A 27411-nucleotide genomic window follows, 5' to 3' on the forward strand; every position below is an offset into this window, starting at 1 on the left:
CTTTAGTAGAGCTGTAGCCCCGCTGCTGAACAGGGTTTGGATCTGGTATAGCTTTTACACCAGCTCACCTTACGCCAGCTTGCTTTACGCCAGCTTCTTGTGTCTAGGATTGCTTTCTTAGCGACAAGTCTACCCTACTTCCCTTCTCCCACACACCTTCTTAAGCCTCATTTTCAAGGGATCCATTCCTCCCCCCTCAGTGGACGTATTCCCACCCCACCCTCCACAGGTGACATTGCTTACTGGCCAAGTTTATGCTGTTTTATCTTTGCACTTAATGGAATTCTTAGCATCGCACAGAGGGTCATAAATACAATAGCACTCTTAGTCCTAAAAGCTAGCACAATGCGTATTATTACAGAGCACCGCAAAGCTAGACATTACTCTGACATTAGGTATCTTCATGTTAGGCTCATATTGATTTCTACACTCCTGTGCTGTTGAGCAGGGATCAGGGATGCCACTCAGGGATTTAAATTATATACTGTGGCTCTACTACAGGACAACGTTAAGAGATCTTAAAATCATCCTGCTAGTGCAGCCTTCTCCCCCTCGCCTCCACCCCATGGATCTTGTACCAGTGGAGTTCTTTGAGGTTCTGGTTAGGTTCACTGATTATGGTTTCACATCCACTATGAGATCCCATGATTTCTACCCTATTAGCCATTTCATAAGAAGCTGCCTTATACCAGGGCATACAATTCTTCCATACAGATCAGAACTGTCTATGGGCTTATTCACAGCTCTGTTTGCCCTGCTGCTTCTCCCCAGGGAAACCCATTCTTTAGTACTGAATTGGAGCCAACAACAATCAGGTTTTCTGCAGATTGCCATTTGTTCTGATTTAGCACTCAGGAGCAGATTTTCCCGGGCAAGCAGTGGGGCAAAGGCAAAACTGCTTGGACCTATGTCCAAAAAGAGTGGGCCAAGCAGAAAACTTCTTGGAAATGTGCTTTCTAGGCACAGGACAAGTGGAGGTATGGATGAGCCCTGTGATGATTGACAGCAGTCAGAGATCTAGGACAAGGCTCTTTCATGTTACCAACTACCTGGTTTATTTATTTTTTAAGTTGGAAATGCCAGAGATTGAACATGGGACCTTTTCCCTGCAATGCATACATTGCAAAGCATTGTAAGAGGATTGGAAAAATTATTGGGGGACAAGGCTATCCATGGCAACTAGCCATAATGGCTATGCTCTGCTTCTATGATTGGAGCAGTTGTGCTTCTGAATACCAGTTGCTGGAAGCCCCAGGAAGGGAGAGTGCTCTTGTGTTTTGGTCCTGCTTACAGGTTTCCCCATAGGCATCTGGTTAGCCACTCTGAGAACAGGATGCTGGACAAGATGGGCCCTGATTCAGTAGGATCTTTTGATGTTCCTAATCTAACACTTGAGGTATGGTCACTTCTCTTGATTCTGCACCATTACACATGACCAGATAAGAAGTTCAATGAGTGAGGAGCGTGACAAAGTGCTTGTTTGATGGTTTGCCATGTGGCAACATGGATCTTTCATCCTCAGAATATTCTGCAGTCCAAGGCATGAAGACGAGTTTGGATTTGATATCCCGCTTTATCACTATCCTAAGGAGTCTCAAAGTGGCTCACATTCTCCTTTCCTTTCCTCCCCCACAACAAACACTCTGTGAGGTGAGTGGGGCTGAGAGACTTCAGAGAAGTGTGACTGGCCCAAGGTCACCCAGCAGCTGCATGTGGAGGAGTGGGGAAGCGAACCCGGTTCACCAGATTACGAGACTACCGCTCTAAACCACTACACCACACTGGCTCTCTGTGGTGGAGACAAGATGCTGCCCCCCTTGCCCAGTTCCATTTTAAGTAGCTGATCAGGCTGGCCCCTGAAACTTACTTCAACACTGCTGATGGGACAGTGGTCTCCTGAGAGCAGCAGTCTATCTGAGAGGGCACAGGGAAGACTTTGTGGGCAACATAGCTCTGTCTTCCACTAGCACAACTCATTCACCTCATGCAGCTTCCTCACTCTGTCTAATGGTAGGGCTGGCCCTGAAGTGTCAGTTGACTGGAAACAACTGGCCTAGAAAGGTTCACACTGATAAAGCAATTTGTCCAATCAATACATGTACCTGGTTGTTTTTTTTGAGACTCCTCCTTTTAAATGATGTCTGAGTGGCATTAGCAGAACATTCCACAACAAATGCAAATGCTTAGAAATATTGTATTACCGGTTGATAGAAGGACGGGTAAGCAACATAAACAGTAAACTACTGCTATGTGCACTTGTTCATTCTATTAATGCCCTTGCTTTTGATTGTCTTCCCTAACAAAGTATGTCTTTCATCAGGCAGTTAGCACAGTTTCTAGGGGTGGGTTTGAGGAGAGGGGACAGGATTATTGATCCAATAGATTGCAATAGCTCTTTCTGAGCCATTCCCATCAATCATTTCAATGCATATTCAATGAGCTTTAATCTGCAAATTTGTCACATTTGGAAGTCATTATTCTTTAATGGATTTATTGTTTGTTTTTTGTGTTTTTAAATATGATGCATTAATTCTGCTTTGTTCACTGCATGCTTAGTCACTTTTAGTGAGGGGAAAAATAGAGTATAAGGCAGACGTCAGCTGTGTCTGCTAGGTTGCAGGATAAGCCCTGCCTCATGACCAAGCATTTAGTCTGCTGAGACTAGGGGCCCCTCCAGCTTTGTTCATGAGGATTAATGCTCATGGTGGCATTGGGGCAACTATATATGATGCTGTTTTCAATACTGCTTGCACCAGGGGAGGCAGGCATACTGCTTCATCTCCAATTGGTACACTCTTGCTTTGGTTGCCCCTCCAGACAACAATAATTCAGTAACATTGGGGAAGCATCGCAGAACAACTAAAAAATTAGAATGATGTGTGAATGGTCCACTATAAATCCACCACTAATGTACAATTAGGCCTCATTCACAGTGTGCATTTAAGGCACTTTGAACATAATTCTCAGAGTTGTATAACAGTCATTCCCCTTTCTCAGGGAACTCTGCTGGTTGTAGCTCTGTGAGGGTAATAAGAGTCTTCTAACAACTCTCAGCACCCTTAACAAACTACAGCTCCCATAATTCTTTGGGAGAAGATATAGATGTTTAACGTGGTATCATAGTGCTTTAAATGTATGGGTTGAATGTGGCTTTACTGCATCCATGGCACGTTGCAGAATTCCTCCCCAACAGCCCCCCCCCAAAAAAACCCCAGTTTGGAGGGCTCCTAAAAACCAAACCCTTTGCATCCAGACTCTGTAAAACCCCAGCAGAAGTCACTTTTACAATACTATTTTGTTGTTGTTCTTAATTCAACACAGAGTACACAACCAGCTTATCAGGCTTGTGACAATCTCTAACAAGTTCGCATTGCACATAAGCTTAGCCATCTCAGTTTTTCCAGGCCTATTCCAGTTAGCTGTGGATTCGTTAAATGGCACCATTTCCCAAGGATAAAAAGGGATTAGTCCACTGGGCCCAAAGCACAATAAGATCCGACGAAAACAAATATTTTTAACGACACAGATCTCCTTTATGATGCTAGTCTCTTAACTTGGTGCTTATGGAGTTTGGAAAATGGCACCTTAGTGGTTTATCTTTCATAGTTTCCTATAATGTGTTTACAAAGTCCCTGTTACTGCTATATGCTTATATATTTTGATAAACAGCACATGCCACCGTAGTGTGCCTTTGGAGAGTTCACTACTCTTCTTGTTGTTATTTAGCTTTGTTCTTGGCACAGAACCCTCTCCCCACTGGCCCCTGTTCCTGTGGTCGGTAGGCAATGATTGCAGAATTAAAGGCCAGGTGAGCAAAATGGTCACATTACAAGAAATGCAATTAACCAATTTTATTTCTTATTAAAACTTGGAAGTGTGCTTTCACTTCATGTACTACTGCTTGCAGGAGAGGGTACCACTGGCTTTGTCAAAAACTGAGAGCCACTGTGGTGTAGTGGTTAGAGTGTTGCACTAAGATTTGCAAGACCTGAATTCAAATCCCCACTCAACCATGAGGCTCATTGGGTGACCAGTCACTCACTTTTGGCATAGCATGGGGAAGAAGGAGAACCATGCACACCAACTTCAGCTCCTTGGAGGAAAGGTAGGATATAAATGTAATACATAAAAATAACAGAAAAAGAGATTAATTGGGCAGAACTGCCCACAGAACACAGAATGTGCGATCATGGAAACAGCTGTGCCAGATTGCAGTACTAATCCCAAATTTTGCCAAAAGGCAAAGAAAAACGAGACAACTCCAGTTTTGTTTATTGATTATGGATGAAGGTCACTCACTTTAGCCAAGGGTCCATGGAGCAGTTGCTGACTGCACCTCCCTTCCTACTCCTTGGAGACTGACCTTATGCATGGATGGTGGTGGGCTTCAAAGGACACTTTTGGTCATGATGGGCTATTACGATGGGAGCACCTGACATAGGACCCAAAACATCAAAGGCTAGAATGGTGATCTTTGAATGTATCCAGAACACATTCTAATCTGACATAAGTATCTCTAATAAGGAATGTCTATGTGTTTACACCCACCCACACCTGCCCACAAATATGGAAGCAATCAAATAACCATTTTTCTTTAGAATTACTTACTTTTAGGATGCTTCCTCTCTTCGGCAATTTACAGACTGCCTCTTTAAATTACACAGATAGCCCCTCCTCCAGCTGATGACATCATAATGTCAACAGCTCACATTTTATAGAAGTCTGTCAACCCCCAGATAAGCTGGTGGTTTCTGAAGGCTTGTGTATATGTCACAACTTTCTCCTTTCACCACCACACAGGTACGGGGGAACCAAGCTGTGAGTACCACAATATCCAGGTGATGTCAATGCCATCAGTGTGAAGGTTTTATAAAAATGTAAACAAACAACAGCCAGGAGTGAGGGGAGGAAGCAGCACCAGGAGGACATGAGGCGAGATGGGGGAGATTAACTTTTCCCTCTGCAGAGATCCCATATGTCATCCCTTTAAATTCCTATTTGCTTAGAGAAGTAAGACTCCATGGCTGGCCATGGTAGCTCCAGCCTGGACCCAGAGGGAGTATTTTCACGAGGAAACATGTCAGAAGGGGAAGGGGTTAAGCACCACCCAATTGGGTTCTGAAACTACTGTTTACATGAAACATGACAATAACTGCATTGGTCCAATTACCAACGAAATTAGGAATTATTGACTAGAAGTTTCATACAACTTGAGATTTCCTTCTAATATTAGTGGCAAATTTCCTCCCTGCCTAACGACTCTCAGCACTCTTAAAAAACTACAGTTCCCAGGATTTTTTATATACAGTTTAAAGCAGTATAATTTTCCTTTAAAAGTATAGCACAGGTGGGGAGCCTTAACAAATAAATCTCTTCAAAAGATAAAATCTTTCATTCTTCCATTTCTTTTTTTCCTTCCGTTTGTCCTTTCTTTTTTATATATATACAAGTAAAGGGGAAAAGCAGATTATTTCAATTAAGGAGCAGTCTTTGACAATGGTAAGCAATCTTTCTCCAGAGTTCAAAGCAACACTTGCAGTTTTAAGTTTCTTTTAGGCATATCTGTCAGGATCTAATTTTCAAGGCACAGTTGCCATGGCAGCTTCTTTGAATTTTAATCTAGCACTAAAGGTCAAGACAGGTCAACAGCTTCAGTTCCTCTTCAATATTAGAATAAAGACACACATACACCCTGCAACAGCCTATACAACTTCTAACCTTAAAGGAATCCATGGGGGACACCCCAAGATTCTAAAATGAAGGATACGTAGAAAGTTTATGATTTATACAAAACCCTCAAATTCGTCTGGTACTATTGAAATCAAAGCTGAAATCAAACGTGGAGAGATGTTTCTCTTAAACGGAGTTAAGGACAGTGGTGCCTTTTGAAATTACTTTAATGTCTAGCTCTGGAGAAATAACTCTGTAAAATCTAATTGTTCTCTCAAATTTTATTCTATTAGTTTAGCAGTGTAAGTGATAACTGTATTATCCTATCCAATTGACTTTTAAAGATTATGAATAGTCTCCCCAACCCCCCATTCCTAGATCGCGGGTGAGTTACTTTACTCATGGTGAGAGCAATGATGGTTGGGGGGGTCTGGAGGGTCTGCATTTCAAATGCAGATCTTAGGCTGCAAGTGGTTTAAGATTTTGGATAACAAAAGCTTAAGCCTGTTGTTGCTTTTCATCAACCTGCATGTTTGCATCATGCTACCACATGGCAGCAGCAATGTTTGTATACACTGGAGGAGGACGGGGGAGAATTTTTTATCTAATTCTCATTGGAAGGTGAACCTCCATAATTTTCACTTTCCAAAACAATAAATAAGCTGAAGCCATCCTTTGAAAGCCTCACTGCTCTGAATTTTGCAATGCAGTTCATCGATCAAGTCATGTGCACAGAAATTTACATACTGGGGTAAAGTGTCCATGAAAATGCACATACTAGTGGAAATAGCATAAAACTGCATTGAAAAAAATTGTGTATATTGGGCGAAATTGGCATACAAACATATATATGAAGTGAAATTTGCACAGAAATATTAATAAAATTTCATGAGGTTTTTTAATAATAATAATAATAATTAGAATAATAAAATTGTAGCATTGGAGGAGATCACAAGGGTTACCTAGTCCAACCCCCTGCAATGCAGGAATCTTTTGCTCAATGTGGGGCTCAAACTCAGAACCCTAAGATTAAAAGTCACATGCTCTACTGACTGAGCTATTCTGGCTTATTAACTGGTGTGAAAATGTGGAGAACTGATCTTAAGAGTCCACCTGCACTATACATTAAAACAGTGTCATGGCTCCCCCTAAACAAAATCCCAGGAACTATAGTTAAGGGTGCTGAGAATTGGTAGTAAAGGTAGAGGTACCCCTGCCCGTACGGGCCAGTTGTGTCCAACTCTAGGGTTGTGCGCTCATCTCACTTAAGAGGCTGGGAGCCAGCGCTGTCCGAAGACACTTCCAGGTCACGTGCCCAGCGTGACGAAGCTGCTCAGGTGAGCCAGCACCAGCGCAGCACACGGAAACGCCGTTTACCTTCCTGCTATAAAGCGGTACCTATTTGTCAACTTGCACTTAGGGGTGCTTTCGAACTGCTAGGTGGGCAGGAGCTGAGACCGAAAGACGGGAGCTCGCCCCGCCGTGGGGATTTGAACCGCCAACCATACGATCGGCAAGTCCTAGGCACTGAGGTTTTACCCACAGCGCCACCTGTGTCCCCTGAGAATTGGTAAGGTAAAAGTAAAGGTACCCCTGCCTGTACGGGCCAGTTTTGCCAGACTCTAGGGTTGTGTGCTCATCTCACTCTATAGGCCGGGAGCCAGCGCTGTCCGCAGACACTTCCGGGTCACGTGGCCAGTGTGACAAGCTGCATCTGGCGAGCCAGCGCAGCACACGGAACACCGTTTACCTTCCCGCTGGTAAGCGGTCCCTATTTATCTACTTGCACCCGGGGGTGCTTTCGAACTGCTAGGTTGGCAGGTGCTGGGACCGACCATGCGATCGGCAAGTCCTAGGCGCTGAGGCTTTTACCCACAGTGCCACCCGCGTCCCTGAGAATTGGTAGAAGATTCCTATTTGCCACTATTCAAGAGAAAAAGAGGGATTGATTCTTAAAGCACTCTGGAAATAGAGCTCTGTGAGTAGACTAAGGATCTCCCATTTTAGCAAAAATTAAAGTAATATTGATGCAAACTTGTACAAAATAGCAGATGAGTACAATAAACCAAGAAAAGGCCAAGGACTAACACCCTACACAAATCTGGAGTGAAGTCTGAAAGGCAGTTGAATGGCGCCTTGTATGCCTCCTTCCGGCAACTCCTGTAGCCAAGCTGTTGCAAATTTATTTCTCTGCTTTTCTTTGGGTGACAGCAGTGGGGCCAATAGGGGGCACTTGCCATCTGGGTAGCCCAGGACCTCCATACTCGCTGCCCAGGCTTGCACCCTAGGGAAGTTATTTCAGTGTTGCAAACGCAGCAAAAACAACACAAAAGGCAGAAGCTATGAGTTCTCCCCTATATCCACAGGCACTATATCTCTCCAGTGGTTAGACTTTACCCCTGAAGACACACTCTTCCATTGTGGCCCAAGACAGATGAATGCCAACAATAAACTACAAATAATACCAGCAAAGGCCACTGAACGAATAAAAGGTAGCAATCGATTATTTATTCATCTTCCTCCCGAAAAGTATGCTTTTAGGATTATCAGGAATGATCTTTACCTGAAAGGAAGAAAGATGTATAAAAGATAACTGATGCAATAAGAGATTAATCACTGCCACCCATCCATATTCTTCAACTGGTGTTTTGAAGAAGAACGAAAGGAGCTGCAAGTGTATGAACTGTATGAATGCTTACATCGTGGCCCTAGCATGTATTCATTTTGTGGCCTTGGCCTGCATTGTATGTAGTTAAACTGCATTATTCCGCTATTCTGTACATGGTTGCATCAATATTAGTTTTACCATTGCTAAATGGGGTTCCTGTTACTTGGTCTCTCTATTGACTAGAAAACTGAACAGAAGCACTCCACACTGCAATATTTTGTTGTTACAGGGCCCACGTGTTACATTTTACATTGCTGCTTTCTTCACTGAAATTCAAGGTGACAAACTACTTGACATACCAAGTAGGGATGGAGCAAAAATCCATGATTTCTGAAACAATGTGCAAACTAAAACACAGCTATCTTTTGAAATTTGTGGTGCAGTTCTCTAACCAATGTTTACAAAAATACATATAGCAAGGTAAAATACGCACAAATATGAAGATGATCTTAGTCAAAATAAGATACAAAATGCATTATATTGGGGAAAATTGACCACAAAGATGTGTACATTACTGAGAAGTGCATGCCATACAAATGAGATTAATGGGAGAAATTTGCAATAAAATGCTGATGAATTTTCGTGAGGATTTTTTTTTAACTAATTAACAAATTGCTGCAAAATGTGGGGAACTAAATTTAAGATTTGAAAATAAGAAACTGGACAGACCTTTCCATTTCTAGTATCAAGTGGTTTCTCATGCAAGAACTGACCAGACTCAGATCTGCTTAGCTTTGGCAAGTTTTCAGCATTATGTGCCTTTGGTCTATAATTTAGGGAAACGTAAGTAGCACTCTCTTCCTTTTCATTTCTCTGTTTCAGTACGTGAGATGAAAGTGGCAGCATATGAGCAAGAAGCATCTAGGGTTGAGCAATGACTGCAGCACACTGGTGATATGCAGTCACATCAGAGGAGCTCCATTGCCATCCCTCAACATGTTATAGGCACCTTTCCTCTAACCAATGCCACACACTCCCAACTGCTACATCAACTCAGTCTCACAAGAATCAAATGGCTTTCTCTCCTGACATTGTAACACAATGGGATCAGCTCTGCTCTGCTGTTTTTAAACCTGTCCTCCCAAACCCTGAAGTTCTGAGCTCAATAGGGGTACTCCTAGACTGTCACTATCTTGTGGGAGGAATGCAAGCATTTACCACAAATTTAGATTTGCACAATTAATGTGGATTAATGTGCTCCGTCATCCTAGCACAACAAATCTACTTTATATTTAAAAAGAGCTCATTTTCAGATCAGGAAAGTGATGTGCAAATAACTGCAAAGTATAGGATGAACAGATGATTAACAGGAAGATGTAGAAAAACCCACTAGTAAATCAGGTTGGGTGTTCATTGTTGTATAACCACCCCACAAACAAATCAGAATGAATGCTCAATAAAGATAATCTAACCTCAACATAAACTTTGTGCAAATAGATCAGGATGAATGCTCAATAAAAACAGGTTGTCTGGAGGAGCCCCGCCTTCTTTAGAGAAGGAAGGAAGAAACGGGGGGGGGATAGCACCTCACTATATTTTAGCTTCTGAGGCAACTGGGTACCAAAAGCACCACGTAGCCATGTGTGTACCGACATTCAAAATGGAGAGGTAATGGCTGAACCAATTCGTGAAATTCTTTTTCAATAGTACATCAAAGGCCCCATGCTTACATTTTTTTCTTATGGTTGGGCTGCTTGTTCCTGCCTCCTTTAAAGTACCAATTAGGCCTGAGATGCGCATGCAAATTATTCAGCACTGGGTCATTAAAATATAACCAAATTAAATTCCCATTGTCACAGAATCTTTTAAAGTAATTTATAAACATGTCAAGAGTAGGCTGCTTATTAGACCGGGCTAGCAAATATTTTATTCTGACGGGGAGGTTAAGATGCATGTGAGTCATTTGAATAATGAAAACAAATTAAAAGATTCATTTGTAAATTATTTTGAAGAATAGCCTCATCTGCAGGGGCACACCAATCTTAATTATTTGTCTGCATTAAATATAATCTGAATTGTCTATTATTAACGCTGCACTGAACGCTCGCCTGTGAATATTTTCTGTGCGATAGGTATGCTTTCAAAAGAGACAACCCCTCCCAGTCCTTCTACATCTCTGAATGTTCACCTCCCCCCCTGCACATTTCACAATACATACTTCTGCTGTGTTGTCACCCTCCCTCCCTTTTCTCTCTGTCAATCAGTATAAGATTCCAGCCAATCAGGGGTCACAGAATGAATCTGATGGTATCAAGGTGCTGCATAACTAATCAGATGTGCTTATATGACAGCATCACTGAGGGAGAATGGAGGAAACTGGAAGACAGAAAACTCCCTTTTACTGAGTCCAGACGCTTGCCCATCCAGCTCAGAATTGCCTGCACTGATTAGTGGCAGCTCTCTACAGTCAATCACAGCCCTACAGGAAGATGCTGAGGATTGAACCTGGGACTTCCTGCATGAAAAGCAGTTGCTCCGCCACTGAGTTTACTGCCCTCCCCCCAATTGATAAGGCAAAGCTTCCAGTTAGATCACCTACTTTCCCCACTGTATCAGCTAACACTTTCAGGACCTTTTACTGCCTCCCTGCTCCCAAATCACAAAACGTATCACCTGGTTTGGCCCACAGATGCACTACCACAAATGCAACGTGTTTCACTACAGCCCATCAATTTATGTCCATCAATGTTTTGCCAGCATTTATGAACCCTGCCCCACCTTATACTGAGCCTTTTCATTTTGAGGTTTTCAGCACAGCTGTTTCAGTACTGAGACTGACCTTTCCTTCTTCTTCGCAAAGTACCTGTGGATTAGTTATTAGACCTGGAGCAGGAGACCAGCTACGTTTGTCCATCCTGGAATTTTATAGGCATTGTGACTTTGCTGCTCAGTTGATCTTTCGTGGTATTTTATCTATTGTGCCTTTGCTATTTTTTTAAATTAATCATAGACTAGCAATGATTTGTTGTAATTGCTGGGAGTCATTTTCTGTTTAATTACTACTTGCTGATATTCTGAGTTAATTTTATCATGTAATTTTTATTTTTCAAATGGATGGTTGGATGTTACCTTATTTAAGTCATATATTTTTATAGCCCAATTTTTCATTATCACTTATTTGTACTGGACTGGAATGTCATAGAATGTATGACCTTTATTGTATATTTGCTAAATCTATGATTGCCTTGTGTACAGCAATGTATAAGTGTGGTATACGAATCGGAAACAAAATTAAATCAACACATTCAACTGCCTGTCATCAAATGCCACAAAACCAATTCATGCATATTTATGTGTGAACCAGCCTTTGAACTGTGCTCATGATGAGACAATGCACAGAACCCAGCATAATGGATCCAAAACTATAGTTGCACATCAAGCGGATGCAAGACTATTTATCCATCTAGCTCAGTATGATTTTCTCTGACAGTGATTCTCCAAGTTCTTAGGCAGGGAGGTGATGAATGTTGGAAGATTCAGAACAGATAAAAGAAACTACTTCTTCAAACAGCACATAGATAAACTATGAAACTATGGAGGCAGTGATGGCCACCAGTATGGATGGTTTTAAAGAGGTTTAGACAATTTCATGGAGGATAAGGCTATCAATACTTACTAGCCGTTATGTCTATGTTCCATCTCCATGGCTGGAGTCTGTATGTCACTTAATACCAGTTGCTGGGTATCACAGAAGGGGAGACTGCTGTTGCCCTCAAGTCCAGCCTGTGGGCCTCCCTTGGGTATCTCTGATTCAACAGGGCTTATGTTCCTGGAACAATTTCTGAATGCTCCACTGTTGGAGCCATTATGACTCTGAACACCAGCTGCTGGGATTCACAAGTGGGGAGAGTGATGTTGCACTCAGGTTCTGCTTGCAAAGTTCCCATAGGCACCTGGTTGGCCACTATGAGAAGAGGATGGGCCACTGGCCTGATCCAGCAGGCTTTGCATATTTTCATGTACTGCTAGCTTAAGTGAAAATGTCTTGGGTTGACCATGTGACCATCTGCAGGTAAAACACATGATCTGACACTTAACTGTGGCCCCTCCCATCTATTTCCTAATACTAGAAAATTAAAAAGTAACATGTTTCCAATAAAAATAATAATTAGAAAATATAGGCGTGCTCATGTCTTTTTATGACTGCAAAAAGTTCAAAACTTGGGGGAGTTGGAGAGGAATTCAAATGCCACCACTGACAAGACTGCGTTGTTTAATGTTCCTTGTTAACTTCGAGAGAACACAACTGCATTTTGATTTGAATGTTCTGAAGAGCAATATTGACTGTTGTCACATTACCCAATATGAAAAGCTTGCTGTGAAAACCCTCTTGATGCCTGATTGCTCTTCATAAGGGGTTCCTGCTGGTTCATTTCAAAGAATGAATTACCTTTAATTCATAGCATGAAGACATTGCCAGTTTTTGTGTGTGTTTTGTTTTCTGTGCTCCCAGGTGGCTCCTTTTGATGTGGCAGAGAAGTTCCAAAAAGATAAGATGAAACACTCTTCAAGAGTAGCTAGATATCATGAAGTGTGTTTCCTTTTTCAAACAGACTTCCAAGAAGTATACTCATAGTCTTTGGGGTTAGGAATCTAGTGGCAATTATCACTGAAAGCGCCAATCTTGTAATAATATAACTTCTAGCTCAGTAATGGCCCCTTGCTTATTTTTCATTGTTTTGAGCTCTTTAAAGACACTGTTTTGATTGGGGTTTGTTAAAGTGTTGACGCAGCTGAGTTTCGTTCAAGACATAAATCTGTTGATGTAAGATGAGACTAAGATGCTGCTAAGATTCAGTATGCAAATGACCTTTACACATTTCAATATATAGTATTAACTGGTTCTGACCTCACAATAACCCATGGTTTACCATGATGAGAGCAAGCCACAGGGAATCTCAGGCATGCACACTCTCAATGTTCCTCTTCTCCCCCACTGTGGCCACAAAGAAAAGAATTAAAACTTCCGCTTACATTTTTAAAAAACTTTGTTTTTCAGTTTCTGAAAATGCTTATACCAATCGCCATATAATCCCCCCAAGAAACATTCCATGCACATACAGTGGTACCTCAGGTTAAGAACTTAACTCGTTCTGGAGGTCTGTTCTTAACCTGAAACTGTTCTTAACCTGAGGTACCACTTTAGCTAAGGGGGCCTCCTGCTGCTGCCGAGCCACTGGAGCACAATTTCTGTTCTCATCCTGAAGCAAAGTTCTTAACCCAAGGTACTATTTCTGGGTTAGCAGAGTCTGTAACCTGAAGCGTCTGTAACCTGAGGTACCACTGTACAAGGCAAATGAAACTGCCAAACATTAAGCAAGTTTGTACAATAGTTTAGGAGTTCACTAAAGCAATTAAGTGCTTTCTACTATCCATTTTAACAGATTGTCCCAGAATGAGCAGTAGGTAGCTAGTCACTTCCATTTTTTGTTTAACACATCTTAGCATGTTACCGTAAACTGTGGTTAATCTTAACTCCAGATTATTGAAAAAAGCCATCTGATTCATATCCCATGGTTTGAAACTGGCTGGCTTCAAACAAACTATTGCTAAGATTAACCATAGTTGTTGGATACGTATGAAAAGACAAGCTGAAGTTAATTAAAAATGGAAGCAAAGGGTTTCAATCTTCTCCTTGCAACTTTGCTGGAAGAGGAGGGGAAAGGGGGAGAATGCTGGCCCAAAGCTCACTGTGGCTCATTCATGTCATGATAAACCATGGCTATCTTAACATATTCATTTATAATCCTAAGAGGGCTTTAAAAACATATCTTTGCAGACATGGGGCTCAAGAGTATATAAACATTAATATGACATTTGCTTGCAAATTTATTTTCTTTTCCTGTTTGTATTGAGCTACAATGCTGTCTGCACCTATTCATTACTGCCATCACCAACTTGTACCCAACCACATAATGATATGCATTTGCCCCAGTCGAAGATTACCATGATTTTGTACCCATCTAAAGCCTTTGCTCAATATTATTTTGTAACTTAGGAGCACTTTCTTCTTTTACTTGGGCTTCTGCCTTGATTCTGTCGAACTGCCAGTCTCATAATACACTTCTGCTGATCTTTGGACATGTAGATGAATCATGGGATGTTGTCATGCCATTAAAGTATAATGTGTGAGCCTGTTTTAAAAAGGAACCGGTGAACCCAGAGAGAACCATCTGCTTGCAATCTGGTGGTTGGTTTTTCCTTTAACACACCCAGGATTGTAAGGACACATGAGTGCCTTAAATATGTATCTTGAAATTGTTACTGAGGCTGTGCTGTCCTCAAAATCACTAGTGCTTTTCTGGTTGTGAGCTGTTGGCCTGGATCCACTTGGAATCCATCCAGGGCCCATTTTAAATGAAGGACATCATGTTCTGTTTGTCATATTATTGAGCATTCTTGAGGACTTCCCTTAAAAGCCAGTCAGAAGTAAAACGAGGAAGTGAAGAGTCATAAAAGGGATCCTTGTCATCAAATAACATTTTGAGCTCACTCTATTAACACACTGTTAAAAGGTCCTGGCTCATGGGCTAGGGAAGCTACTGAGAATGATTAAAGACTTGGAAAGGCAATGTTTGAGGATGCACACCAAATCCATCTCTTATTATTTCAAACAACCTGGCCAATTCCTTTCAAATCACCATTTCACCAGTTCCTGGAAACTGCAGGAAAGGACAGTGCTCTTCCACTCAAGTCCTGCTTGCGAGCTTCCCATAGACATCTGGCTGGCTTCTGTCAGAGCAGAATGCTGGACTACATGGGCCAATGGCCTGGTCCAGAAAGCTTTCCTTGTCTTTTTATGTACATTTAGAACTGCCCCTCCCCAAATGCATCCATGATGGCACTTCTTTTCATTCTCTAAAACTCCCGACACACCCCTCCTTTTTCTTTGAAAGCTTTGGTGCAATTTCTTTGTACCGATTCCCTGCATTAGGGTTGAGGGACCGAAGGCCCTCAAAATGTAGCTGCATCTCCTATCATCCCTGGACATTGGCCATGCTGGCTAGAGCTGATGGGACTTGGAGTCCAACAATATCGGAAGGGCCACAGGTTTTCCAAACCATTACTCTGCTCCAGGTAGTAAGAGTCACCAAATATGTAGGATGTTCCACATTTTAGGATAAATGCAAACATTAAAATAAAATATACATTTAAATACGTGTGTGTGTGTGTGCGTGCGTGCTCACGCAAGCACCCCCCCTCCAGATTAAAGCTGAAATGTGATCAAATGGGGTCACATATGTGAAACAGCCACAAACTGGGGGGGGGGGATGTTCTGGTCACCTAAGATGGCCTCCATAAGACATCGTAAACCAGGTGTTGGGAAACTTTGGTCCTTCAGCTATTACTGAACTACAACTCCCATCAGCCCTAGAAAGCATAACCAAAGACCAGGGATGATGGTAGCTGAAGTTCAGAAAAATCTGGAGATTCAAAGGTTTATCACATCTTCTATAAACACCCCTCCCCACTTCTTCAAAACTGGCTCAACTATATATCCATAGGACCCAGGGGCAGGAAGCAACAGCAAAGGTTTTGCAGATCTTCCTTTGGAAAGTAAAAATAAAAGTAACTTTTTTATTTCAGCTTTGATCTGTCACGTGTAAAATCCATCACCTTCCCTGAGATGGCAGATCATTCCTCACAGGATTCTGATTGATAGTGCTGGAACCTTAGATCAAGCAGCAAAACAATAAGAGAGGTTCATAAAACGTACTCTCCGTGTCTCTGGTTTTATATTTGGCTTCCTGTAGAGAGAGCTTTGGTCCCATTAAATGCACTATATACCACTGAGCCTAGAAATGCACTCTCCTCCTCATCCTGAAAGCAGGCATATAACCATATACACCATGATTGACATATCTACTACTGCTTGTTATAAACTACGGAAACACTTTTTGTGATAAACTCAACTCAACTCAACTCAACTCAAATATTTTTTTCCAGCACACAATTCCAGCCTATCTGTTTAAAGGAGCAAAACCATTTTTTTAAAAGCAAAGATGCCAACTGTTTTATTGCAGGAATGACACACTGATGTAACCTTGAAATAGGCTGCATACATGCTAACCTTCCTGAAGCACAAAAACACAGTTTTTTCTCAATCTGGACTTGCTGATGCTCATCCTCACCATACTGCTTTCAATCTACACAAGGTTAGATGTGGTTACTTGAAAACCCTCCCCTTGCTTAGGTTATCCATGCCTTTTTCTCCCTGCATATGCCCCAGGTGAAGGAAGAAGGAAGTAGTGATTGAAATATTGGAATACGCCCACCCACATTATGCACATTATGCACAGCGGGTCAGCGGTTCGAGTCCCCGCAACGGGGTGAGCTCCCGTTGTTCAGTCCCTGCTCCTGCCAACCTAGCAGTTTGAAAGCATGTCGAAGTGCAAGTTGATAAATAGGTACTGCTCCAGCGGGAGGTGAATGGCATTTCCGTGCGCTGCTCTGGTTTGCCAGAAGCAGCTTAGTCATGCTGGCCACATGACCCGGAAGCTGTCTGTGGACATATGTTGGCTCCCTCAGCCCGTAAGGTGAGATGAACGCCACAACCCCAGAGTTGTCTGTGACAGGACTTGTCAGGGGTCCTTTACCTTTTTACATTATGCTATAGCTGGGACCACCTAAACCTATTTTTCAAATGGACACATTGCAGGGTAACACAGAATCAGGCTGCAACCAGATTATGTTTTCTGAATTAATCCAGTTTCTCAATAAGAGCTTATTGGGGGCATAAAAACATGCAGTATTTCCCATTTTTGTGGGGACTACATAGAAAAAAGAAGAACAAAGACTCAGCTTTTGTCGATTCTAGATTAAAAATGCCATAGCTATGCAGCCATATTGTGTTCTCAACAACACAACAACATTCTGCTGATGTGCTAACACCATTTTGCAGAAAAAAGCAGGAAGTAGAGAGCACCTTGTCGTTCGCCGCTGGCTGAGCAACTTCCTAGCATTCCCACCTGTGACACACACAATTCCCTCCTCCACCAGAAAGTCAACACTGTTTTGCAAAACAGCTAAAAATAAAATGACAAGAGTGGTTTTGCTACTTCCCTATCAAAAGGTATTAACAAAGATGGCCTGAGCATATATGCTCAGTGCTCAGAGTCCCTAAACATCCTATTGCCAGAAGCTAGAAATGATTGACGTTGCAAGTCCAGGCTTCTGCTTTCCCTTGCTGACAAGCTGGAGAATTCTCAAGTACAATGAGGTTTATGTTTTTTCTCACTAAATAGAAACTAACAGACAACTGCCGGAGGGAGGGAGGCAAAATGCTGGCCCCCTAGGCAATCCCAGCTGGCAGAATGCTTCGAAAGCCTTCGAAATGAAGAGGAGGACCTGCTTCATCCCTTCTGCCTGCCAAGGGAACCTGGCCTCTTAGCTAACAATAATAGAATTGTAAGAGACCATGAGGGTCAACCAATCCACCCCCTTGCAATGCAGGAATATTTAGCCCAACATGGGGCTAGAACTCACAACTCTGTGATTAAGAGTCTCATGCTCTGCCCACTGTGCTATTCAGGGTTAGCTAAGCCTCCACATCCTGTCATGCCCAATGTTCTCTGGCACTACACTGCTCCTCTTGCTTTTGTACCTTTGCATGTATTTATGCAGCCATTCTGGCTTGAAAAGGTTTGTAGATTAAGATCACAGGACGAGCTTGCTGGATTAGGCCAGTGGTCCATCTAGTCCAGCGTCCTGCTCTCACAGTATTGAGATGCATTATGTGTCAAGTTTGTGGCTATCACTGCCTCCTGAAGGAGCAGCTCAGGAGGTGACTTGCACTGGAGATACTGCAGTTACACTGTTCCCTAAGTGTCTAGCTGTCATTGGATGCCTGCACACATGGGAAGATGGTGGCTTGTCAGTTAGCAAACATGCACTTGCATTGTGTGAACTAAGGCTCCTTTTCTGCACCTCTGTCTCCCATCGGATTCTGGTAAGGATGGAAATTCACTACTTCCTTCAAACCCTTCCCAGTGGTTGCCAGCAGGTCCTGCCAGTAGATCCCTTCACCAGCTATTGTTGAACCTTCCCAGCTTGAGCTGGCCTTTGCTCCTAGATTACATGAATCTGGTAAGCAATAAAGCCCCTTCCACATAGACAGCACTGGTATATTGTTCCTACACTTCAATAATACCTCTCCAACCACTTCTTAAAATGTGGTGGGGGCAGACAGAGAAACTAGAAGGAAGAAACCCAACACTTCCTGCTTAGTTATTGGGTGAAAGAGGTCAACATACATATACTCTGCTGAACTTTCACACAAACTATAGTGTGTTCTGGGTGTATTTGAGATGAAGTATTAGTACCAGTTCTCAGAACTAATAGAGACAGTGGAATAACAAATGTGGAATGAAACTTTGTGGATAAAGTGCCTTACATACACAAAGCATTAGAATACACACACATACAACACAAATTATACATATATATCCTGCCTTCCCACAAGCATTTATGCATACCCTTCCCTCTCATGCTTTCAGTGAAGAACGTTTTGATTTTGTAAGGGTAAGATTTACCCTCTGCCCCAGAAATCCATTTTCTGGGGTTTTCTATGAGTCAGTGTTCCAGGCATGCCTTTTGATTGGAGGGCAGCCTCTTTCAAAGGCTTTTCTCTCCATTGGGAATAATTGGATGCTCCAAACTCACCCAGTGCAGAAATGAGACGGAAACACCTTTCTTTCCTTTCCACAGAGGCTAACCAGAAGGAGGGAAAGCTAGAGGATAATCATGCATAGGGAAATTGCAGGCAGCTTCTCCCATAGATGAGCACTTCTTCTTCTTTAAAAATAATTAATTTCCTATAGCGTGCTAGTGTTCCCCTGCACATTGGGGTAGACTCAGATACGGTCATGCTTGGAGTAGACCCATTAACATGCCCAACAATTTCATGGACCTACACTAAGCATTATTAAGTCTGGATTCTGATCATAGTTTATGAATGATCTTGAACGCAGCCTAGATATTGCTGGACTACAACCCCATCGGCTTCAAGTAGCATGACAAACCGGTCAGGGATTATGAGAGTTATAGCCCAGCTCCTATGTGGAGGGCACCATGTTGGGAAAGGCTGCATTGCACTACATCACGGCAGGAAAACACAGCATCATCATTCAGGCATATTGAAAACTTTTCAAGGAGGAAGGAGAGGGAAATTACTTACGATTTCTGTGGCACTGATTTGGTTGCAACTTTGCCAGCCGGCTCTCCCCATTCTGAAAAGAAAGAAATCACATCCATATAATTGCACTGAATTTCACAGCACTCTCAAGAAAGGCTTAAGTGACATCAAAACTGGTCCACAACACATTAACACAACAGTGTGAATGAACAACATCTATTTCAGCAGCGCACTGATTAATTTTAAACCTGTTGTCTTAATGATACTGTATAGTGGGCAGAAAATGATAACTGATAGTTACAAATAATATCAGGGAAGACCTACTTTGAACTCCACATCCTGAGGTCAGATGCTGTGGATCCTACAACAAAAGCACACAAAATGTCAACATTAGTTAAGAACTTATGAAGGAAAACCTGTATTTTCTCCTTAGACTAAGGCACCAAAGTGACCTTAATAAACAAAGGAAGCCCCTTACAGTATGTAGTTCTTGCAACAACAATGGCACCAGAGAGAAACATTTGTTCATTTGTACACTCAGAGAAAACTATTGAATTGTAGCCAATTAGGGCCCTTTCTGCACTAAGCGTTTAAAGTTATAGCATGGCTTCCCATAAGAATCAATGGAACTGTAGTTTCATGAGGCTGCTGAGGGTTACTAGGACACCTCTATTACCATCAGGTAGCTATGTGCACCTATGCCTATGAATTGGATCATGATAAATTAAGGGTTTTTTTGGGCTGGGCAAGTGAACAGGCAATCTTCCTACAGGGCTATGCCTGAGCCACTTGTTTCTGCCAGCGTTGACATATGAACCAACCAAGGCTCTGATATCACCATCAGAGGTCCATCTTTGTAAGCCTCCTCCATGGAAGGCCCAGAGTGTGGCAATACAACGATGGGGATTTTCTACAGTTCAGCTCCCTGGTTGTGGAATGATCTCCCCAGGTGGGCTTGCCTGGCACCATCATTATATATCTTTAGGTGCCAGGCAAAAACTTTCTTCCATAACCAGGCCCTTGGCCTTTAACTATCTATGACCTTTCATAAGTGGGTAGGATGTATTTCCTTTCCCCCTTTGGTTTAATGTATCTATGTGGGGTTTCTTGTTGGTTGCTTATAAGTTGCTTTTGGTTGCCCTGGGCAAGATAAAGCAAATAACAAATAACAATAATAATAATAATAATGTCCTAGGTGATGGAGCAGAGACAGTGCCAACTTGAAGTTTGAGCCATCTTTGGTCAAGGAAGCAAGATAAGAGTGTTAAGCAGCTTCTGGGCAGGTATAGAATCAAAGAATCATAAAACTGTAGAGTTGGGACCACAAGGGTCATCTAATCCCACACCCTGCAATCTAGGAAGCATTTACCCAACATGGGATTGAACCCATGAGCCTGAGATTAATAGTCTCATGCTCTACTGACTGAGCTATTCCAGGATTTGATAAAGTACCACTTCTGGCAATCTATCGGGCTTGTCCCTGGGATATGATCCAGTGCCCATAACAACCTTCCCAGACAACTGCAACACCTCCTGGGACCGGACATCGCCTGTCACACACTTCACCAGGATAACTGGCCTCCAATTCTTCAAACTTCCCCCACCCCTCTTCTGTAGCTGGCCAGCCCTTCCAAGATGTCTCTATGGGGTGCACAACAACATTGTTGATATGCATAATTAAGTTGAATACGTTCAGGGCTGAACTGACGCCAGTGTAGCCAAAACAGTAATCTAATTCAGCTGAACCAACCTATGGTCTTGATGCCCAATCTGCATTTCAAAGTCCACTCTTAACCTACCTGTGCCTTGCCCGAAATGGGAAACTTATTCTGTTCAGCCTTTCCAGGTGTGTGTATAGCAGTAAGTGGTGGAGGCCAGGAATGGGTCATCTCCTAGCAAGAGAACAAAGAAAAATCAGAAGAATGTAGTCCACATTATACCCCCATCTATTTTCTCTGGGTTGTAGCCAATGCAAGTTCTACTCAGAGCAGAACCACTGAAATTCATTGCCATGGCTACCTTAAGTTCATTAATTCCAAAGGATCTATGGTGAGTAGAACTTTGTTGGCTACAGCCTTCTATTTTGCTTATGATTTAATGAGCATTCAGAAAGACATTGACCATTTAAAATATATTTAAAGTACAATGATACCACTTCAAATAGTCATGGCTTCCCAAAAATAAGTTTATTAAGGATTCTGAGTGTTGTTAGGAGGCTCCTGTTTCCCTCCTAGAGCTACTATTCCCAGAGTTCCCTGTGAAGAGGGATTGTATGTTAAATCACTTAGTGGATTATAGCTCTGTGTGGGGAATGGGGTGTCAAGATTTTCACCCCTCAGTGTAATGATTTCAGGACAACCATACTGGATAAGAAGAGTAATATTCAATGTTCATCCTCATTTTCTCCAGTGAAATACTTATTCCCAACACAGAAGCTCACCCTTGTTCTAAGTTAGCAATACAGCTGGACCTGATACACACTTCCGAAACACTGATAGGGAATAATCAAGGTTTCTTCATTCACTTATTTGTGGAAAGAATTAAACGTCCAAGATTGGATGGATTTGAAAAAATCTCTGAGTATCACAGAAGTAACAAAAATGTTTTAAAGTGGGGTGTAATGGAAGTTCAGAAAATCAAACCAGGGTTTACTTCCATGTGGTTTGGACTTACAGAGTCATGTTAGCTATTGGAAAGGGTGCAGAGTTTATGCACTGAAAGAAAAGGGATTAAATGACAGTTAAGTGGGTATGGTTTTGTTGGCTTCAGAGTTGCTTTGGCCCTAAGGATGTATCTGCTTATCAAAGTGTACTCCTTCCTGGAAAAATTATTTAAATATTGTTTTAATTGACACGGTGTGTTTTATTATAAGGGCTAGGCATGCACACTTCTCCAGCCAAGTCTCCTCCTCCTTTTTCTCCCCCCCTTCCAACCATCCTTTTAAACTAGCTGTACATGCCCTGAGGTAAGGAACTGAGAAGGATAACATACAGAAGATGCTTAATGAATAGCTAGGGAAAAAGAAGCAACAGCAGCATAATTTGTCTGCAAGGCTGTAGGGTTAATGGTTCCTACAGTGCTCAGAAGGACTGGAGAGAATTAGCAGGAGGCTCATGTAATTCTGCAAGGCAGGTTTGTGAAGCGGTTGCTGCAGGAGGAACTCCCGTCTACAAGTAAGAAACGCCAAGAAACTTTCAGTAAATGAGCCCAAGGATTTTGGACTAGAATCAATTGCTCTCTTTTCAAATGATTGGTTGTCTTAAAAGGAGGCTGGCTAGATTGATAGTGGGTAGATCTATCGTGAGCTGAGAGGCCATCAGTAGTTGTTGGCAGGGTGGTTTGGTGAAGGTGGGGCTTCCCAACACCATGCATCACTACCACTTATGGAAAGAGAGAGGGGCAAGGTAGCAGTGGAGCTTGCATGGTGTGTGTGCAGCTTTTGGAGCATTGGATTGGCCCCAATGCTGTGCTTGCACCATGCTGAGCTCCCTTCTGCCTTCTCCCCTCTCTCCTGGTAAGCAGAAGTGATGCATGGCATTAGGAAACTGGGAGAGCAGCCCAGCATCAGCCCCACTGCCCCACCAGCTGCCACTGTAGGCAATAGTATCTAAATAGAACTTCCATGTTCGGATGGAACAAAAGCAATTTGGGGGAATAAAAATATGAGTAGGGTTATTGCCTTTGACTTCATATCTCACTTGCAAGTTTCTCAGGTGTTAAGAGTTTGCCCTAAAGCTAGCAGGGCTGTGGACTTTTTCTCAGAGTCTCGGGGGAAGCAGTTAAATCAGAATTGAAGACATAATTGCCAATATTGTGCTTTGCTGAATCTGAGCTGCCTTAAATCCATGCTGTGTTATTTGTATATTATGCAATCTGAGTGGAGGAGCCTTTCCTAGATGGTGGCCTCAATGTTTATCTCCTCACCTCTGGAGGGCCAGATTTGACAGCGGGGTTCCCAAATGCCAATCACTTGACATCACAGTGACATCAGGGGATGGCACACTTTAAAGGCTCAGAGCTTCAGAGTGCAGGATGGGGCTGTTTGAAAGCCTTTTTGCAAACCATCCCATGCTGCTCTTTAAACCTCTGATCTCTTGGGTGTGAAGTTCCATTATGCAAGGGTAAATCCAATGGAACAAACTGCTTAGCACTGCACTGGACCAAAGTCACAGGGTTGTATCAAACATAAATCATACTCAAGAGTAGACCATGCCCATTATTTTCAATGGCTCTACTCTGAGTTGGGCTAACATGAGATGCAACCCATAAAATTCCAGCTTACCAATGGAGCAGCAACACATATGTAAAGCTGCATCAAAGGACAGGAGGAGTAAAGCTAATTTTTTTAAAGAACTACTAATACTAAGTAACATATAGTTTTATCTCTGAAAATTTTAAAACCCTGGCAGGGTTCTTTCCACAAAAGAAAACAAAACCCTCCTGCCGCTTCTTGTTCTGCATGGGTGGTTTTTTAAGGGGTATGTGATAATTTGTTCCATCCATCTCAAGAAGTACAAACAAATTAAGAAACAAACAAAAATACCCGACCACATAGGCTTCCCTTAAAAATAGCCAACACTTGGGCTTTGCTCCAAGAAGAGAATGTAATTACAATTTGCAATTGTCAGACAAGGCTGGAAATATCCAAAGGCATTTATTTGCATGTATGTATGCATGTATGTTCAGACTGTTTCCATTTCACGGTGTAATCAATTCCAATTCCAATTCCATACACAAAACTTAGCTGACAGTTGCAAAACAGATTGATGCACAAATGGGAGCAAGGTTGACGCAAATGTTTGGGACATTAGCGGCAGGCGTCCACTTCCCAACATTGACTCTGCATTTTCTGTCCCTGTCTGGAGATCCTTATTGAGACCTTGTGGAATTGACAGCCATGTGTTGTTTTTCATGCCATTCTGCGATCATTCAGAACGCAAAGCATGCTGGGCCCTTTCAAAAGACTGCAGATAATTGCAAATGAAAAACGTAGAACAATTGCTATTGTAAAACTGGTGATATCATAATGGCATTATACAAATTATGGTGCAGCTGCATTTGGAATTATTGTGTGCAGTTCTGGTTGTCTCACCTCAAAAAGGATATTGTAGGGTGGGGAAAGGTTCAGAAGAAGGCAACCAAAAAGGAGGAAGAGGCAACCAAAATGAACAAGGGGATGGTGGAGCTACTCCCTTACAAGGAAATGTTGTAGTGTATGGAGAAAGAGCTATTGTATGCCAGGTTGCAATTTATGTGGCAAGCAAGTTGGAGAAATTTGGCAGGATCTTCTGTACAGGGAAATAAATGGAAGAATCCATTGCAAAGGCTCTCTTCAGCACAACACAGCCCTGTGCATCCACCTAATGGTCTTGAGTTTATAATTTAGTATCCCGTTTTAATGAAATGCATTCATGGCTTATACGAAGCAAGTTAGAATTAAACCAAGGAAATGGAGAATTCAGGCTCTGAATCCTCCTATGTGCTAAATTGAGTGCTAATGTGCCACTGGCTGGGATTGATGTGTTTAAATCCTTGAGGATTTTGGCTGGACTCATCTTGGGCCTTTTGCAAAGATGCAGATTAGTGACGGACTCCAGTGGTTTGGAGGCTTAGTGCATAAAGTAGAACTAAATGGTTTCAGGAATAATTCCACAAACAGGCACTGTGACAGTTTAGTTTTGTCCTTTAGAGAAACCAGAGAAGTTTCTTTTTGGTGCTTTGGAAATCAGTGCTTCTGAAATGAAATGCACTCCATGAAATGTTTATCCTACTGAATCTAGCATCACGAAGGGCTCTATATCCACAAATTCTCTGCTGAGGGAGTTCTTCCCGGAGAAAGGGTGGATGGCTCAGGTTATTTCTGCTCTGTGTCACTTTATATGTGTTCTGTTATAGGTCTCCTTTGATCTGTTTTCTGCACACACACACACACACACACACACACACACACACAACATATCATGCACAATGAATTCACATTTAAATTGTGTGCATTTCCACTCAAAGTATGTATTTTACATGTATTCTTTCCATAAAATGCATTTTTTGTAAGCTTTTCAATGCATTTCCCCCTAAATTGTGTATTTTTGTATGCATTTCTACCGCATATTTTGACCAGAGAGAGACCAGAGAGCCCCAATGAGTATGACCCCAAGACTTCAGATGGGGTTCTCTCTCAGCCCTACCTGAAGATGCTGAGGACTGAACCTGGGACATTCTGTATGCATATCAGATGCTGTACCACTGTGCCATGGCCCTTCCCCATGTTCCTTATGTTCCTAAGAAAGGAGGAATATAAATGTAACAAATAAATATTATTTTGTGAGCATCAGTTCAAGTCATTCCTTCTTTATTGGCTTTTCCTCCCTGAAGGTTGAATGTCTGGAGCAACTGTACCCCAGAAGATGACTCAGAAACTTCAGGTGGTTCAAAATGAAGTAGTTAGATTACTGGCTGAGGCTCCCTCCAGATCTCATATAACCCCTGTTTTAAAACAGCTGCACAGGTTGCCAGTTCATTTCTAGGCCCAGTTCAAGGTGCTCATGTTATTTTTAAAGCCCTAAATGACTCAGGCCCCAAATATCTGAAAGAGTGCCTCCTTCCCCACAAGACCGAATTGGGGGCTAAGATTAGCAGAGAGTGCTCCATTGGTTGATCCACCAACCTCTGAAGCTTAGGGTGTGGTGGACAAGGAAAGGACAAGGAAAGGCAGCCCCTAAGTTGTGGAACTCCCTTCACACAGAGGTATATCTGGCACCTTCATTTATACAGCTTTTGGTAAATGCTGAAGAGGCACTTCTTTACCCTAGCTCTTAACACCTGAGATGTATGCTTGAGGACCTATCTAAAAACAAGTTTTAAATATTTTTTTAAAATATTGTGCTTTAATTGTTGCAACCCACCTTGGGACCTTAAGGTGAAAGGTGGTTAATAAATTGAAATGATAATAATGATGGTGAAAATGGTCTGATTGCATCCCACATTAATATTACCGGCAATGGCAACACACACTGCATTGTGGGTGATAATGATTATGGGATTCTAGCCTAGGAATACCTAGGCAAAAGAAGACGGTTCAGGGCGTTCAAGAGCAAGCTCACAATTTCTCAATGGTGTTATGAAATACAAATCATGCGGGAATCCTCAAGGTTCTCCTTGTCCTTACTCCCTAAAAGCTACAACCTTCAGAAATATCTAGGGGATGGAGAAACTCACCTAAGAGAAAAGGTCACAGCATTTGGGGGGTTCTTAATTTAGAGAAAAGACAAGCAATAAGAGACGTGATAAATGTGTTTAAAAGTATGCACAGAGTGGAGGAAACAGATAGAGAAAAGTTTGCTCCCTCTCTCATAACACCAGAACTCATGGAAGTTAAATGAAATGTTGGAACAGGACAGACAAAATAAAGCACTACTTCATAGTTAAGCTATGGATCTCATCCCTCCCACAGGAGAGTGTGATGGCCACCAACTTGGATGGCTTTAAAAGAGGCTTCCCCAGATTCATGGAGGTTAAGGCTATCAGTGGCTACTAGTCATGGTGGCTATTCTATGCCTCCACAGTCAGATGCATCATTCCTCTGAATACCAGTTGTTGGGAATCAAAAGTCAGGAGAATGTTGTTGTGTTTAGGTCCTGCTTGTGTGCTTCCCTTAGACATCTGTGAAAACAAGATGCTGGACTACATGGGCCATTGCCCTGATCAAGTGGGACTTGTCCTATGTTCTAAACTGAAGTCACAAAGGTAAAAACCCTTCACCATCTTCTCTTAAGTATCACGTTTTTCAGCCAGAGCAAGCCAAGAGGCCACAAAATACTGTTGCAGAGAAATTCAGGAAAGCTTTGAGAATCCTGACTTTTTTTTTCTTCCTTCCTTTCTTTTAAAGAACAGATCTTAATTATTACTACAGCATGCATTGCCTTTGTTGCCTCCAGCTGGT

At 42.2% G+C, this 27411-nt stretch overlaps 1 protein-coding gene across 5 annotated transcripts in view; it reads right to left on the reverse strand.

The window, feature by feature from the left end:
- AFF2 (ALF transcription elongation factor 2) overlaps positions 1-27411 on the reverse strand; it is a 388341-nt gene that overhangs the window by 128814 nt on the left and 232116 nt on the right. For 4 of the 5 annotated variants that reach the window (XM_053374950.1, XM_053374952.1, XM_053374949.1 and 1 more), the window contains exons 5-8: positions 25658-25750; positions 21272-21364; positions 19797-19833; positions 19515-19566 (exon numbers count right to left, since the gene is read on the reverse strand). In XM_053374950.1, coding sequence (XP_053230925.1) covers positions 19515-19566; positions 19797-19833; positions 21272-21364; positions 25658-25750 — 275 coding nt within the window. The remainder of the gene's footprint in view (positions 1-19514; positions 19567-19796; positions 19834-21271; positions 21365-25657; positions 25751-27411) is intronic. The other variant, XM_053374951.1, reaches the window with a different exon arrangement.

This window comes from Podarcis raffonei, chromosome Z, assembly GCF_027172205.1.
Source record: "Podarcis raffonei isolate rPodRaf1 chromosome Z, rPodRaf1.pri, whole genome shotgun sequence".
Classification (NCBI taxonomy): domain Eukaryota; kingdom Metazoa; phylum Chordata; class Lepidosauria; order Squamata; family Lacertidae; genus Podarcis; species Podarcis raffonei.